Raw genomic sequence first — 17,569 nt, forward strand, 5'->3', positions numbered from 1 at the left:
TGCATGAAATAAGCATCTCCTCCCTAGTAGGTGAGCGGCATCAGCCTTTGAACAACACTCTCAAAGACCTGCGCCAAAACAATAGCTGCTCACTATCACCTAATCTTCGCAAGTGAGAGAGAGGGAAAGAAAGAACGGAGGGGAAGAGAGAGAAGGGGAGGGAGGCTGCGCCATACAAAGGATGATAAGATTAAGGTTATATGTGAAATTTGTCAGGCTCTTATCTGAAATTCAATGTCTGTGAACAGAATAATAGGCAGCATGAATTGTGTAGCAACCACATCAAGATGAAATCTTTTCAATTCAACAAATCAAAAAGGAGAAATTAGTTATAAGTAGTTATAAGCATATTGGACATATGCTAGATAGTGGAAGTCTTGGAGAGAATTAATCTTTAAAACTGTGGAACTTAATGAATCTATTTATTAGGTTTATAGAATTCTAATTTTATTCTAATTCAAATCTAGGTCCAATGTGTAATTTATGCTGAGATTTTGCAGGTTTCAAACTAAATGAAAACATAAGTGAAATAAATGTGAAACTATTGCTGCCCATCTTACTTATACTGTTAAAGGCTACTTCAGTTGAACCTTGACCCTTACAATAACAATCTGTTTAAAGACATCAATGTGATTGAACTGGCAAGAGAAAGTCAAGGTCAACGAGAAAGGCAGGTAAAATGGGTGTCTGTTTACCTAAACATGTCAAGCTTAAGAGTTATCCCTTCATGCATTTTGCCTTGCTGTGGGACAGCAACTTCTGATCAAACGTGGTATGTAGTCACTGTAATTTTAATCAAAACGTGACAGTGAAAAGCTTCTCATAATCAATGTATTGATAACTGAGAATTTGTTTTTCTTTTGATGACCAAATTGAAATTTTGATATACGATAGGCTCTGATTCGACTATATAGAAAAGCAACTGACCCTGACGCTTAGCAGGAGGCTAAACACAATGTGACCCAAGTCAAGGTTACACTGTACAACCCGAGGCCACTAGTTTATCATGTACTGTAATTGCCTTAAAGCTTCTTTAATTGTGTCAGTGCCTCAGTGCTTTACGGACAGTGGTACAGAGAACGTCAACAACAGATTAAAACAGTAGTCTCAAAGTTTTGGCCTGGGTTAGAAAACAACACACTCACTTTCAGGAGTTGTTGTTTCTTTACGTACTTTGCGGTTATACGTAAATATTCAAGGGGCACAGAACATATGTTGCCTATTGCCTGGACATTTTGCATTCCTTAGTATTGGTTGCTTGAAATGCTGATGATCTTGGAATTTAATCTATTTCTGCTTTGCACTCATTGTACATTTCCTTGGATAAGAGTATCTTTAAGCTAAAAAAATTAAATGTAAATGTATAGGAGAGGAAAGAATGGTATTTGAATTGCCCAGTCACTGCCTAGCACATTGAAACAAATGGCAAAAGTAGCGTTTTTTATTGTCTTTGAACATTAATCGTACTTTAAGTGTATATTAAATTATATTCAGTGTCTTTAAGTGGGTGAGGTGATCAGTGAAAGCAATTCATGATGCAGTGATAAATTCTCTTCCTCGTAACACAAAGGGTATGTTCGTGTGAAGGGTAAAAGATCATGCAGTGATAAAAGGTTTCCGACAGATAGACCTTGATTTCACACATGCCAATTATCTCTGGAGCTGAGGACCAATTAACTGCTGCACAGCGCACTGAACCTGTGCCCTCATACACACCTGCACTAATCAATCAATTAACTAATTACATGAATATTTAATACTGGCATTTGGAATCGCCAATTACCACGGTTAGCAAAAAAGATATTGTATGATAAAGGGATAATTAACCAACAAATACACATTTCCCATTGGAGGCAATGCTTTTCACTAATGAGAAGCATTTCCTGACATCCATAGGCTTAGACTCAGAAAGTTCAACTACACGCAATTTGGCATCTTCAAAGACTAAAATCTTCTTTCTCTCTTTTGTGGTTTTAGTCTGCCATCAGCACGCAAATGAACACTTCTAGAGAATTCACTTAGAGGATCATCCTGCATTTGGACAGCTGTCTTTTCACCACAGGGATTTGTCATCTCAGAATATCTCCTCCCTTAAAGACAAGAAGTATTTTTTCTTTATCCGTTCACTGCTAATTTCCACCTGTCTTTCTAAGTAGGTAATGAAGGAATATTAAGCTCCGACGACCTCCCACTGTTCTGAGCCCGCGTCATACTGTGCAAATGTACCACAAAATATCATAAGCTGTTTTGGCTGTCATTTCAGATGCAGCCTTAACCTTTGCCCTGTGAGAGTTGTTTTTATTTCCTCCTGAGGTCTGCACAAGTAAATCCTCCCAAATCTCTCTCTCTCTCCCTCACACACACACACACACACACACAAACACCAAAGGCCCCCAGGTACGCCCCTCTGTCACCCAATCTCCCCCAAACAGCACACCTCACTGCTCAGACCTGCTCCCACCAAAGCTGCAATTATATGAGTGGTGCCTAAAGTGCCTTCGGCGCTTGCACCCCTATTCAATTCTCTCCTTTCTAATTACCCCTGCCTCGGGACAGGTGAGGAGTCAGGGGTGATAAGATCTTCCCTTTCTACCTGTAGCCAAAACACACACACACACACACACACACACACACACACACTCACACACACAAACACCTACAGTGGGAGGCCAAGATACACACTCCAAGGCACCCGAGGTAATTTTCCTTTCTAATTATAATCTTCAAAAAAAATGTGGAGAATTTGCTTTTAGAGGAGGTTGTGTTTAGAGAAGGGTTGAAAGCTTGGCGGAGGTAGCTGGGTCGCAGGGTGACTGAGGCCTTCAAGGTGAGGCGTTTTCTCTGCGTGTGGATTATTCCAGAAGGGTCATTTAGCAAACACAACAGCAGTACCAGCAGCCCAGACACACAGCGCCTTTGTCTCAGCCACCAAATGAAGATGACGCTGTTAAAAAGACATGTATTTGCATAATTACCTCCTTTCCTCTAGCTGCTGCAAGTTCACTGTGCTCAAGCGGGGTGGCAGGGAGAAAAGTGTGATCACTGATATTAAAGGCAGAGTTAGGCCTAACCTGAGTACAATACACAAGTCAAGAGTGAAAGTGTAATGGGTAGAAAAATTGACTTTGACCAGAAAACAATAATTACAAGTATCCTCGGTCTCAAACACAACAAAAACAGAGGATTCTGACCATCCTCTCCCCACTGACAAGCGTCTGACAAGCTATAAGCTATAATGATATTTATTGCACAAAATTCCTTAATCATTAAACCATCAAAAATGAGAAATGAGTCCAGCAGATACAGTACCAAAGATAAATGGCTTATCATATGCATTCCATGAGAGGCTATTTGAGCAGTGTTGAGAGATATGCAGAGAATCCTGAACATGCTGCTCGGCTCTGCGGGTCATCAGTCAGCTGGGACCCCTTTTCAACTGATTGCTACCAGAGGTGACAACAAGCACTTAAGAGCACGTAAACAGTGTCTACATGATGATCTATCGCCATGAGTAGTTTGAGAGTAAAAAGAACCATTTGTGGTCGTAATTATCATTTATCACTGGCACCGTCAAAAGGGATCCGGCTTCACTGTCAAGTAGATACAGGTAGGAATCTAAGGGTAGGAATCTTAACACCGTGTACCCAAGAGAAGAAAAAAGAAAACTTTTTTTCTCTCTCCTTCTCTTATTCTGTAATCTGATATTCCTATCCTCGGGCTCCAAAACAGGCAGGTAGAGAGCAGGTGACACCACATTAACCTCTTCCTTCAGTGCTGAAGCAGTTGAAAAACGTAAATGAGATATACTAGATTTTAATCTTCGCTTCACGGACCATGTATTTCGAGTTATGCATAAGCAGAGAATGCAGCGCTCCTCTGACACAATGGGGACGTGCGGCACTTATTGACAGGTTGCATTAATGTGCGGGGCAATCACCTGTGATTCTTTCTCAACTGCCAACCGCCCCCCCCCCCACCCCCGACTCCTCCACCCAATACCACTCTGTTCTTCCATCACACCCCCTCCCCCCCTGCTTCTTATCTTTTCATATTGTTCTCCGCTTCAATGCCTATGCCGCTGGCACAAGTCTCAACACTGCTGCTAAGCCTCAGATTAATGATTTGGGCATTACTCTCCTTGTCTCTCTCTCTGGTTACACCTCCCCGCCTGCTTCCCTCCTCCCATCCTTCACTCGTCCAAATGCTGTCCCTTTCATCCCCATGCTAAACACTCCTTAACCTACAGTCCATGTCTGGAGAGTGAAAAGGGTGAGGGCTAAGCCAATAACCAGAGGGGAGGGGATACCAGACTGCTCACCTGCTGCCGGAGACACAAGAGAGAGCGAGACGCAAACTCACCAAAGGCGGCAACTTTGATAAGTATAGCATGGAGGTCAGATGATATCATCTCGGAGAGCAGGGACTCTTGGTCACGGCGCCACAGGTAGGCCAGGGGCTGCAAACCCAGCCGCAAACATCTGGGGAACAGGTGAGAGGGACGGGAGGGGGGGGGGGGGGGGGAGACAAGAAGGTTGAACGAGAGGAAAGGGGCTCATGTTGAAAACTTGCCAGATTCAGAGCAACTTCAAAGCCAAAAGCACTGGGCACCTTCTCCACTTGTGGGCAGGCTGCCACTGTGATAGTCCCACAGTACACACTCCCACCTGTCACTGGTGCCAGTGGCTTTTGTCAAGGAGAAGAGGAGAAACCCAAAAGGAGTAATTATCTTAAGATGGCACCATCTTAAGCTGTCCTTGTCTGTCACATAAACATGTGTGTCACACGCACACACACACACACACACACACACACACACACACACACACACACACAGGTCTAAGCAGGTAACTGGAGCTAAAACTTCTCGGCATAAATGTCTGCTGCTCAAGAAATGCCTAGGGTGTGAGTGTGTGAGTGTGTGTGTACGTGCACACGTGTGTGGGGAAACAATAGTTGATTGACAGCAGGATTTGTTCATAAGCAGAGAGCTCTGTGGTTCTGTTGGAAATATGAGACAAGAGAGGCTTGTGCTGCAATGTGTCCGATCGGTGTAAGTCTAGAGGGAAAAAAGAGAAAGGAAGAAAGATAGAGTGAAAAAGAAAGAGAAAGAGAATAAAACAAGAATAAGAAAGACGTAACAGGTATCTATGTTACAAGGAGACCCTCTCACCTTCCTGCAGATGAGACTATTTGCGTCTAACATGGAAAGCCATGTTTCACACCTAAAGCAAAAGTACAGCTTTATAATTTCACCAAAAACTGACTACTATGAATCAGACTATCCAGAGATGTTTAGATGCCTTTTCTTGAAATCTGCCCCATAAAAATGGAGCCACACCATAGAACCAAAGCTAGTCTAAACAAAATGGTGTAAACAAAACTCTATGTGTGTGTGAACAGTGTGTGTGTGTGTGTGTAAACAAAACTCCAAGTTTGGAACACACAGTGAGGAAAAGACTACAGAGGATGTAGTCTTTTCCTTCATTGGACCACAGAGTGTGCGTCATTCGAGTTCAGACGACTAAATTCAGTGTGTGTGCATTTTAGTTAGAGAGTGTATTATGGTTCATGTAACGTGTGTGTGTGTGCGTGTGTGTGACTTACACATTTTCCACACGGACCCTCTGGTAATCGGAGAGAATGGCCCCTACAGACACCGCCTCGACACCCTCCTTTTCCTGTGGGGAGGAAAAGAGGGAAAGGGAGGAAAATCATTCTTTAGGAAACTTAACCACACAAATATTCCATTATACAGTGAAATTGCATTGTCATGGTGATATGATGTCATTGTCCCATGGGGCCAAATACTCCTTTCTCGACATGCAATGATATTCTGAAGTGTAATCTGAACACAACCACACAAACACATGTAAACACACACAGTCTAAAACAGACAGTGGAACCGGGGTCCTGACCGGTCTCTCCTTTCATTGGACAGCAATGCAGTGGGGATGTTTACACGCTGGTCGTATCAAGGCCTTTGTGGTCCAGCCCATATCCCCTGGAGGTTTATGTGTATGTGTCTGTGAGTGTGTGTGTGTGTGTGTGTGTGTGTGTGTGTGTGTGTGTGCGTGTGACTGGAGGCACCAGCACCACCGCTGCTAAAGGCTGCAGTTCCTGGATCTTATCAGCGGTCTAGTGTGAGCAGGAGATGAGACTGTCTGGCCGCAGCTTTCCTCCTTTACACACCCAGCTTGAATACGGAACCGCAGTGACAACTTAAAGCATCGGTGGAGTATTGTGTCTGTGAGTGGCGTGTATCTTTAATACTGCTGAGGGCTAATCTAATTGCTTTTCATATCATATTCATATTTCAGAAACAGTGAGACAACTACACACTCGAGAGATACTGGCGCAGCCTTGAGATGCATTCAATCTTCTCTCGTGGAATAGGCTTGATCCAGGGTGACATACACAAACACGCACGCACGCACGCACGCACGCACGCGCATGCAAGCAATGCATGCATGCGCATACCCACACACACACACACACACACACACACACACCTGCAGCTTCATTAGAACATTACATGGGCTGTAATTAGAATGAGAGGCCAGGGTAAAAGCGGTGGAGGGATGCACAAGTCTCCAGTAAATTACCTTGTAGCCATTATCAATTTCCCAGGCTACTGGTCCTTAAGATAACCCCCCCTTCTCCCTGTGGTCCCTTCCTGCAATTTTTCTCTGCCTGATAAACATGCTGATTAAAGCGAACAGCGTGTAAACCTTTGATACTTTCCTAAATGAAATCCATGCCCTGCCTGGGGCCTGACGCTGTGCTGCGACGCACTGTGCCTCACATACACACAAACACACACACACATATACACAGCTCCACATAGGCGTGCCAGCTAATCAGATAAAGGATGTGCTCTGTGCGTGTGTGTGTGTGTGTGTGTGTGTGGTGTTTATGGCACAGACACCAAGAGACACAGCATCCTTTAGGCACAGTAAAGGACGTGGAGTAAAAAGGCAAAGCTGAACACATACAGACGAATGCACACACACAGACTGAGAATTTAACTCTTTGACCTAAAGTTAAATACCAAGGGATCTTCGGAACTTGGGTTTAAATACTCAAGTTTCCATATCCCTCCAGTGTGTCCAAAACTGAAATATGCATTACAGTCAATTCTGCTGCCCAGTGACAGTAATTAAGCCAGACTGATAACATTTCAGCCCAGCACAGAGCTAAGAGGGCTGCAGGCATTGTCATGTAATTCTAGGTAAGCCTCAGGGCCAGCACTCTATTCTAATACAATGATAACCTTTTCCCTAAATACAACTGTCACTTCCTAAAGAGGCAAATTAGGAGTGAGAGAGTGGGAGAAAGAGAGAGAGAGAGAGAGGGAGAGAGGAAAGTGGTAGACCATCCAGTGTTTAAAGGGTTGTGCTGCATCAACACCAATTTGGTCCCTTGGCTGTAAATTTGGCAGGACCCGTTTCAGAGCATCAGAGAATCAGAGCAGCAGAGAACAACAGATCCTCCTCTCGTCTTTCTGTCTCTGTCTCCCTCTCTCTCTCTCTCCATCTCTCTCTGGAGGCAGACTGTTGTAGGTACTTGGGCCTCAGAGGTTTGACTCAGCCACAACCAATTAAGTGGTTTCTCTTTTCACTGGCTCTCTACACATCATCACACAGACTACAGTAGAATACTCAGGCCGACTCTCCACCAATGATAACACGGGACAACTTTCTCACACACCCCTTGTTTTCAATGGAGACTTTAGCTCCTAGACCCTTTGGCAAACAGCTTTGGAAAATGATTATTTTTGGATGCAGTTATGTTTTTGTCGCCATTATAGCTATCATCAGGAGACAGGCAGGAATGAGAGGGCAGCTAATGCTGCTCTGGACAAACTAAGAGATGTGATTTTACAAATTCTAGACATACTTTCTCATCCGCTGTGGGAAAGGTAGGAGGGATGATTGTGGAGGGGCATAAAAGCATAAATGTAGCGCTGGATATTATGGGAGTGTTCCGTGTGTATTCATGATGCCGTAAAAAATACAAACTGTGATTTTATGCCAGTTGAAAAATTTATCAAAATGGTTTATAGTGGGAATACCTGAAAAGCTACGAGGTAGCTCATGAACCACAGTATAATAATATATAATAATAAAATCTTTATGAGAGCTATCTGGCCAAATGGTATTTTGACTGCATTAGAGGTGGGATCTGGGTAAGAAGCTATGATAACGATAACATAAATCAAGGCAGAGGTCACCAGGACTCCTCCAACCTACACACCACTTCTCTTTCTTCACGACTGTTGGCACAAGATCCAAATAAAGAGCTCCCCTCCCCACTGTGATCCCATGTCACTTTTCCCTTTTCAACCTTTAATGACCCTGGTTCATTTAAGGAAGCTTCACCTGATCCAGGACCCGAGGCCCCGCATTAACTAGCGCCCAGAGCAGGACTAATTCTGGCCTGGCGAAGTGCAACAGTGGGACCCCCTAGGAGCCCCGTCAGAGGCAGACTAAACAAAGGCCTGGCCTGGCTTCCCTTGTCCTCTCCAGCAGGCAGAAAAGCTATTAATGAGGATCTATGGCCCAGAGCAATGGAAGCCCTCAGTCCCCCAGCCATGTCCATCAGGGTACTTAGCCCCATGCAGTCATTAACTTCTGTTACTAATTGTCAAATTCATTAAACTAATCCTTCCCCCACATCCGGACGTCTCCTGTGGAAATGGATGGAGAGGGTTGAGTTATTAAGATGTCAGCTGTGGGGAAGATTAAGGCCAGCAGACGTGCTCCACAAAGAAACGCTACGGCCATTAAACTCTATTTCAAGGTAGCGTGTGTGATATACTTTGTAATTATATATACATACATCTTGGTAAGAGAGTAAAAGAGTAGTTCAAATGTATTCACAGTCACAGACATGCCTTCAGTCAAGATATGTATATCTGCCCCGGAGATACATACGCGGCGATCGTAAAGCACTGAATCGGTCCAGGTTGAGAATGCGCCTATTTTATCAACTCTCAGCTTCAAGGTACTTATGCATGCCACACATTCAGTCTGGGTAATATTCAACAAAGTCATTAACAGTAACCAAGGCAATTAGAAAGCCATAAAATATTAAAAATTCAATATTCATATTCACATTGAATACATCAGAACCCTCATTAGCTCTCCCTCTCAATGGCTGTCACAATGAGGTCTTAATTATACACCCTAACAATACAAGGCTCTATTTTGCAAAATGGTGGGGTTCCAAAATGCCGACTCCAGCCTGTTCTGACTACCGGGAAATCAGCACTTGCCGATCTCGACTGTTACAGATACAAGGCCGGATATTTTCATTACGAAATCCTCCTTTTATCCCGTCCAAAGTTGTTGATGTGCTTTCTATCACATTATTGGCCCCTGTATGCAGCATGCCTGAGCACGACGGGCGGGAGGCGGGGGGGTGTGGGGTGTGTGTGTGTGTGTGTGTGTGTGGGGGGGGGGGGGCAGGGAAGAAGACAGAGTGGAGAAATTAATTAAAGTGCTCTGAATGACAGTTTGCTCAAGGGCACCGGGGTACCATCGCACGCTCTCCATCGCGGTGTCCTCGTTGTCATATCGACACCGCTTCTAACCCCACGGCCTCCCATCATCCCCTCCCTCTCCTCCCCATCTCTCCTCCTCCTCCTCCTCCTCATCCCTCTCTCCCAGGATCCATCCAGTGAGTGACTGGACGCGACATGGTTTTAATGTCCTCTCTCCATTAGATCAGCTCTGGGCCTGTTGTAATCTAATGGGATTGTTCTCCCCTGTTCCCCTACACGGTGGGATGTTGTTGGACCTTGATGTAGTAGCACAAGTTGATGTAGTAGAGGGGATAGGGCTAGCTCGGGTCAAGCAATTGTGTTTAATGTAATGTGGACACAGTCCTGCGGCGTGTTGGGGGCGTCCTGACAACTCAGACATCCCAAACTGACAGGAAGCTTAGTGTGACGGGAGGAGGAGACGCCGGTTATTTGTTTTAAATCAGCCTCCTCATTACCATTCTGTACAGACAGTTATACTCCAAGGTGACTCCCTGTGTTGGTAAAGGAGAGATAGGATGTGGGGGGGTGGAATGAGGATGAGAGGCAGGATCTAGCTTACACCTATCATAATTTTATAAATAAAGTTACACCTAATGCTTATAAGATTACATAAATGCTACGGCCAAAACACCACGTACAATGCCTGATCCATCACAATAAAACTACAAATGGGCATGCAGGCTTAGTGAGTGTCTTTGTAAAACAAACATCAACCAAAACCCTGTTCTAAAAGGCTTTCAGAGACATTCCCTTTGGTAAATTGGTGGGGCTGTCTGTTTGAAGCAGCTGTTGAAAGACGGGCTCTTCCTTTGTGCTCGTGGATGGGCTGGCAAGATGACTCACCACGTGTCAGTCCTCAACCATACAGAGTGGTAGAATAAGAAAAACAAACTGTTCACAAAGCCAGCTGCTTATAAACCTAAATGCCCAGACCGGTTCCTGAGACGATGCAGGTCAAAGTGAGTCAGAAGAAAGAGGGAAAGGAAGAAGAATAGGGGAAAGTATTATTCTCCGCTGGGACCACGATGCAGGTGTGACCAGACTACAGAGGATATGACATGAGACATTGTCTCATCAACACGATGAGTGACTGACGGCTATCAGCCCACAGCAAAGTGACGAGTGACAGGACGACCCACACTGATCTGGGCCTGATTCCAGAGGTGGAGAAGAATGAGAAGGAAGTTGCAGAACTTATCCACGGAGCTGCTTTTACTGCAGACAGAGGAAAGAGCTTTTCAGGACTCAGTTCGTATTTGTTCAGTTTCCTAGCCTGAAGTTTACACACACACACCCACACACACACACACACACACAGACACACACACACAGACACACTCTTTAGTCGTGGACAGTGATTCATTTACAATGACAGAGCTGTTTTCAGCGATAGGGCCTGAGCATAAATATGCCATGCCGCACAGCTGGAAAACGTAGAAATTCATCAGGGTTAAAAAGTAGAGAGATTAACGTTTCACGAGTTTCCTCTCAGATATATATGGTTACGTAAACACAGGCCCAGTCGTCAGGCAGGGAGGGAGAGGGCCTTGGCCAAAGCAAGCACAAAGCCCTGGTTTGAGCAGGCCAAGGACAAGGAGGCTTTCCATATCAACACGCATGGAAAACTAAATGCTGGGAAGCAGCGGGGAGACATAGGGAGGTCTATCGATGCATGTTCATGAATACTGGCAATTCAAGCAAAAGGGATCATTTATTACTGGATCATAAAAAATGCAATATTTTAACGGTTGTCTTCTACATTGAACAGATTATCACGCTGCATCTGTAGTCTCACAGGATCCGCTGCATTGGGATTTTTTCGAGATGACAGGAATTCGTGCAACTTTTCCGAACATTCTGGGGCCTCATTCCTCAGCATTAAAAGGGTAAGGTGTTCTAATAAATAAACGTCTACAAAGTAGTTTTCTGCGGGGCATAAAACAAAGTCATAATCCCAGCTCTGTCAAAGCAACATTCCTGGCTGGCTGAGGAAAGAGCATTTGAGGCGCTGAGGCAGGAAGCCGCTTCCAGAGAGCGAGCAGGACGGAATCAAAGAAGGAGTCTCGTACCACAGAGAGGTAAACTATGTCAGTCGCTTTTCATGGTCCGCAACAACCACCTAGTCCACAGGGCGCACCCACACGCACTCACACATACACACGGTCATGCTCTCACCTACACAAACGCACGCACACACACACACACACACACACTCCAAAATGTAAATGTTTTTCTGGTGAGGTCAGGTTCCAGACTCTCAGCATCTTGGCTCTCCTGTCCTCTATTCTCCACAGCTCCAACAGACATCATGGACACCCCCCTCTTCCCTCCCCAGAGAGAGACTGGAGGAAAATATAGCGGCGATGCTGGTTTAACACACTCTCCAGACTCCAGACGGTGTTTTTCTACGGCTGGTTATGACTTTAGCTGCGGGAGGCGATGGGGCCTGCCACAAATATTTCTTGAAGGGAATGGTCCACAAAACAAAACATAAAAGCCCTCTTAATTTTGGAGTGGATGGATGGCAGGGACTTGACTGACTCAGAGCTATCCCTCAGCCGTCTTCTCCCCAGACAGACAGTATTGGGTCTGACTGGAGTTTGACAGCAGGGTGCACTCTGGGCTTACTGGGACAGAAGGGTTAAGAGGCTGTTTTTGTATCTGTGTGATATAGCTGTTGATATTGGAGAGTTTTAAAGGCTTTTTATTACAAATCCAGCTCTCTCTATAACTCTGTAACTTACATCTTTTTTGAAAGAAATGGCTAGATTATCATTCACACTTTTCATGGGTGATGAACTCAAGTTGAAGGAGACACTAGAGAGTAAAAAAAAAACAGGCTGGAATCCAAATGTGACAGAAAGAAGGCAAATTGAAGCCCTATGAATTGAATTTCATATTTGATTTTAAGATTTCATAAAAGTACTGAAAGCAAATGGAGAAGAAAAATAATATTTTCAGCAAAGGGTGACAGTGAGGACGTAACAATAGATCTTTTATGATCAAAAGTAGAAAAGTTGTTTTGAGAGGACGCAGGAACATCGAAAGGCATTTTGAAGGGGAACTGACAAAAATGAGAAAAAAGTGGCGCTGGATATCCATTACACATTAAATTAAATTTGTTCAGCCTTGGCTAGAAAAGGATCACAGCTTTCCCTTAAGTTTTAATACGAACAATCAAACAAATGAAGCGTAGAAAATGTACCAACACACCATCTACACACTTTCCATGAAAGTGAATGCTGCATTACAGCAGTGTATGATATAAAATATTAGCCAATAGCTAAAACCAATCAGATGCAAATAACTTCTAGCTAGATCTACAATTCATCCGGCATCAAAACGAAAAAAGAAAAAAAAACATACACACACGTTCTTCATTGGAACAATGTTCAACCAAGCAGTGTTAGTGGCTCATGCCCTTGGCAAGGCGAGATAAGGCTATCTGCTTCCATCATCGCTAAACAAGATTGAGCAAAGTACATTAAGCAGAAAAATACAAACAAATTACAAAGGCTTGAGGCTAGGCTCTTTATCTAATGTTTGTGGGGACTGTTAGCGTCAGTTGGAGGGAAATGGGCCTGCATCTAATAGATCCTGTCCCGCCACTTCCACACGGCCAGAGAACAATACACAGCGCCATTATCTCAGCGCTAATGCTATCCTTCCTCATGTGCAAAACAAGCCCGCAATCTCAACCCCACTGCCACTGTGTCGACCAACATAAATACAAGCCGTCTCAGACCAAAGGAAAAGATAACAATAGCTATCACACAGAGAGGAGACACACACAGACACACGCACACACACAGAAAGACAGCTGTTTAAAGGAATCTATACTAGCTCATAGAGTACAACATGCTGAAATGTATCCGATAAGTACGGTAGTCTAAACGTGTGCTGAAAATGTAATAAAACTACCTGAGAGTATTTCTGCAGAGCAATTATCCATCGTTTTCAGACTACTTAAAACCTTCTAATAATACCATTTGGAGGTCTCTTTGCACCACAAACCTGCTACAACAAGCTTACATTAGCCTTGTTATTGATCTGATCTCCTAAACCCTCGCTGTGACCCCAGAGGTCATGATTTATGTATTAAGCAGCTTTTTAAAGAAATCCATTTTCCTTTTGAGCCCCCAATGTACGTCTAATGCGGCACCATGCCGGTAATCAGAGCAGGGCTGTGTGTTTGATTTGGACCCCCCCCTCCTTCACACCCCTGCTCAGCGACTTGTCTTCCAACACCTCAGCTCCCTGATCAATACCACAGTGCTCCTGGTTCAACTGTAGACTCCTCCGCCCGCCTGCCTGCCAGCCTGCCCTCCTCCTCTCTGCTCCTCTCCTCTTTCTTTCTCCTCTCCCTCGGTCCCTCTCTCTCTCCTCTCCTCGCAGCAGGATACACCTCCATCAGGGCACCTGCAACAACGCGGTGCCGGTGCTTCTGAAGGCTCCGGATGAAAGTGTGACGACAATACAATAGAGGCAAAGATGCGAGCAGAAGAAAGAAAGAAAGGAGCGAGGGAGAGGAAAGAATGAAAAAGAATGTTTGGACTTGTGGACAGACTGCCTCTCCAATCTCAGAGGGCCCCACTCTTGTCTGCTGATGTCGATAATGGAGCGGTGGTAGAGGCTGAGGATAAGGGGGGAAATGTGTGCGTGTGTGTGTGTGTGTGTGTGTGTAATAAAGGGCAGAGGGAGAGGCAGGGAATGGGGGGAGAGAGTGTGTGTGTGTGTGTGTTTAAGAAAAGGATTATCTCACTAAAAACAAGGTGTTTTAACACACACCAACGGAAGGGAATGTTTCATCTACAAAGGCCAAAGGACTGAGTGTGCCTCTCCAGTACTTTTCCCAGACACCTCTAGGAAGAAAAAAAAAATACACTGGCTTGATAAAAAGAAGGGGGGAAGTTGAGGGTGGCAACTGACCCGCGATCAGTTATCCAAAAAAAAATTTTTTTTTTAAAAATAACCTTCAAAAACCACAGCTTTTCTGAAAAGTCGAATGAATTACAGCATAGGAAATGTGATTTGAAAGTAACATTTCCATCGTTCTCCAAGCCGGGTCGCAGTACGACAGAGATGTCACAGTGCTGCTAATTAGAGCCGGCAAAAAGGAACGTGAGCATAGATATCATCTATTGTTCCTCATCATTCTAATGAGCTTAAATGTCTTTGTCTTTATTCATCAGCTCAAAGGTTGCAGAGTTCCTGCAATACAGTCACTATCTTTTATATATTATCTATTACTATATCCAGTGATTAAAGCTCCAGTTCCCCCTACATCTTTCCATAACTCACAACTATTCGTGCCGTATTGTATGCTGTGCTATTTTTTTTCTTCCAAGGTGCAACATCTTTATGTTTTAAAACACTCACTGTGCGGACAAGCATCTTGAAAATGGGAGTGACTCGTTTAATTGAAATAACATCTAATAATACATTACAGAAACTACTTACAACACTACTTACAACATCAAGTAGCTTGCAATTGGGGTTGACAGTTGACAGGGAGAGTGGAGAGAGAAAAAGATATGTAGGTGGATATGGATAAGAGAAAGAGGGAGAGAGAGAGCGAGAGAGAGAGGGAGAGAGAGAGAGAGAGAGAGAGAGAGAGAGCACTCCTTCCTACTGTAGAGTGCTGAAAGAGGGCAAACCAGGGGAAAAAAGAGAGGCAGGAGGTGACCATGCTTACAGCACGGTGTGTATGGAGGAGAGAGATAGACCTGTAATCATGTAACAGAGGCCCTTTTCGACCTGACCTTGAACACACACACACACACGTACACACACACGCACACGCACGCGCCCACACGCACACACTAGCAGGGTCACGGGGCATAAAGAGCCACTGTGTCAGGTCACAGAGCACAGAAAGGGGGATAAAGGACTTGAGGGATGTGAGATGACTAATATGAGGGGTTCTGCAGGCCTTCGGGGGGACTGGCGTTACAGCCAGGGGTGACTGACACTGCTGATCTGTATCACACATCACAGCAGATCACAGCAGAGGAGAGCAGACCGACCACACAACTGATGTACAGGACAGGAGGAAAGGCTCCATCTCAACCCACTCAAAATGGACACTTGGGCAGGGGAAAAGATAGTGTGTTAACTACCACACTGAGTGAATAAATTCAAATTATACAGTGGGTGTAGGGCATTAAGCTACAATCTAAACTTTTCAAACTTTTATTTCAATCAACTAAATGTTGCAGAGAGATCACCCAGTACAAATTAAAACAACTACATCGCTAACGATATCTTTTCTTAATTCACAGACCCATCTTTTATATATAGTTTATATTCTAGCTTGCCTTTTGACAATGATTGCCTTTTGATGATTGGTAAAACGGCACAAGGCCGCCATCTATTCTATGAAAACACCCTTACAGCAATAGACGTCCAAAAGTGAAAGATCCCCCCCGCCGCTGACAAAACTGTTATTTCTCCCCCTCAAAGAGCGGGTTCAAAGATCAGCACCTAGCAGGATGGGACGGGGTATGCTATGGCTTGCATGTCTATCAGGTTACACACTTCAAAGAGACACTGCCATACACAGCCAGCGATGAGAGCAAGGGGCCAAGGATAGGGCCACATTGTCATTCTGCCATTATCACTACTGCTAGGGGATGGACGGCTCATTTTTTCTATCATAATTGGGCTTCTTTTTCCCTATCGACAATGGTTCAGAAGAAAACGATCCGTTCCTTTGAATCCTTTGAATGGCTCCAAACATTCTTGGAGAGGCCAAAGTGTAGAGAGCTGCTTTGGTTTGTCAGCTTCTGGGAACGATCCATAGATGGCACTGTTGGCTCATGCTAGGAGCCTGTTGTCAAAGTTGCAAAGGAGGTGGAGGGAAGAATTTCCACTTAAACTCATCAACTCTGAAGCTGAGAAAAAAAAATTCTTTCATCTATGCTCAAGTGTCATTTGCCAAATATAATCTTGTAACTTCTAATTAATTCAAACTGCTAGAAAGAATCTTTCAAAATATCACCCTTTCCAAACAGAACACATTTTTTTTTCATGCTAAAACTGTTCTTTTCCAGTAAGGGTGATTTAACAGCTAATTATCAGAAGAAGTCTTTTTTTCTCTCTTTCTCTCTCTCCATCTCTCTCTCTCTCTCTGATTTCCTTCACCAATCAACAACACCACAAACTTTAAGGTGAGCAAATACCAGAATAATTTTTATTTTAAACGAAATATGCAATGGAAAGCTAGGCATATGTGTTGAACATAACTAAATGTGACCATAATCCGTGACATATTAAGAGGAGATTTGAGTTGCTTTGACAGAATAGCGTGAGTTTCTAAATACAGGAACGAGACTGATTTGCATGAGTTTACTTCATTTCACAATGCGGAACAAATGATACCCATTAGCAAACTTGCCGATTCCTAAGAATGTCAAAGAAAGCAAGTTGGGAGAGGAGTTCTGTAAAACTTGAGATAAGAAAGTTTAAGTCTATCTTGTATTCTTATACTCGACATCACTCAGTGAGAGAGAGAGAGAGAGAGAGAGGAAGCCTGTTGTTTATGGTGCAGGTCTGTTGATGACGGTGAGAGGGGTAAACACAGAGAGGGCTGGAGGTCTGCTAGCCCACGAGGGCCCCATGGGAGTCCAGCTGCCCTGCCCTATGGCCCTTCTGACGGGAGAGGTCAGACCAGAGAAGCCCTGGAAATGGGAAATTAGCAGCTTTTTGCAATCAGAGCCAGCACTGACCACAGGGAGAGAGAGTACCGGAGAGATAGAAAGCAAGTAACGCGCAAGTGTACGCTTGTGTGTTATGTGTGTTTCAGTGCGAACGCTGGCGAGAGACAAAAACCCAGAAACCAGACTGTGCAAGTGTGTGCGCACACGCACGGATGCACACAAACAAGCGCTTTCTCACGTAGCCGCATGTGTAAAGCCGCAGATTTATACAGAAGACGACAAAGAAAGCGAGGGAGAGGGCGCGAAATGCCCCGAGGCGGGATGACTGGCCCTTGCCACTCAGGCGGTGTGTGGACATGCAGGGGCC

At 44.4% G+C, this 17,569-nt stretch overlaps 1 protein-coding gene across 1 annotated transcript in view; it reads right to left on the reverse strand.

Moving 5' to 3' along the window:
- dph6 (diphthamine biosynthesis 6) overlaps positions 1–17,569 on the reverse strand; it is a 58,040-nt gene that overhangs the window by 36,890 nt on the left and 3,581 nt on the right. Inside the window, exons 4-5 of the mRNA XM_071902223.2 lie at positions 5,605–5,678; positions 4,360–4,478 (exon numbers count right to left, since the gene is read on the reverse strand). Of these exons, the coding sequence (XP_071758324.2) occupies positions 4,360–4,478; positions 5,605–5,678 (193 nt within the window). The remainder of the gene's footprint in view (positions 1–4,359; positions 4,479–5,604; positions 5,679–17,569) is intronic.

Source organism: Centroberyx gerrardi, chromosome 17 (assembly GCF_048128805.1).
Source record: "Centroberyx gerrardi isolate f3 chromosome 17, fCenGer3.hap1.cur.20231027, whole genome shotgun sequence".
Taxonomy (NCBI): domain Eukaryota; kingdom Metazoa; phylum Chordata; class Actinopteri; order Beryciformes; family Berycidae; genus Centroberyx; species Centroberyx gerrardi.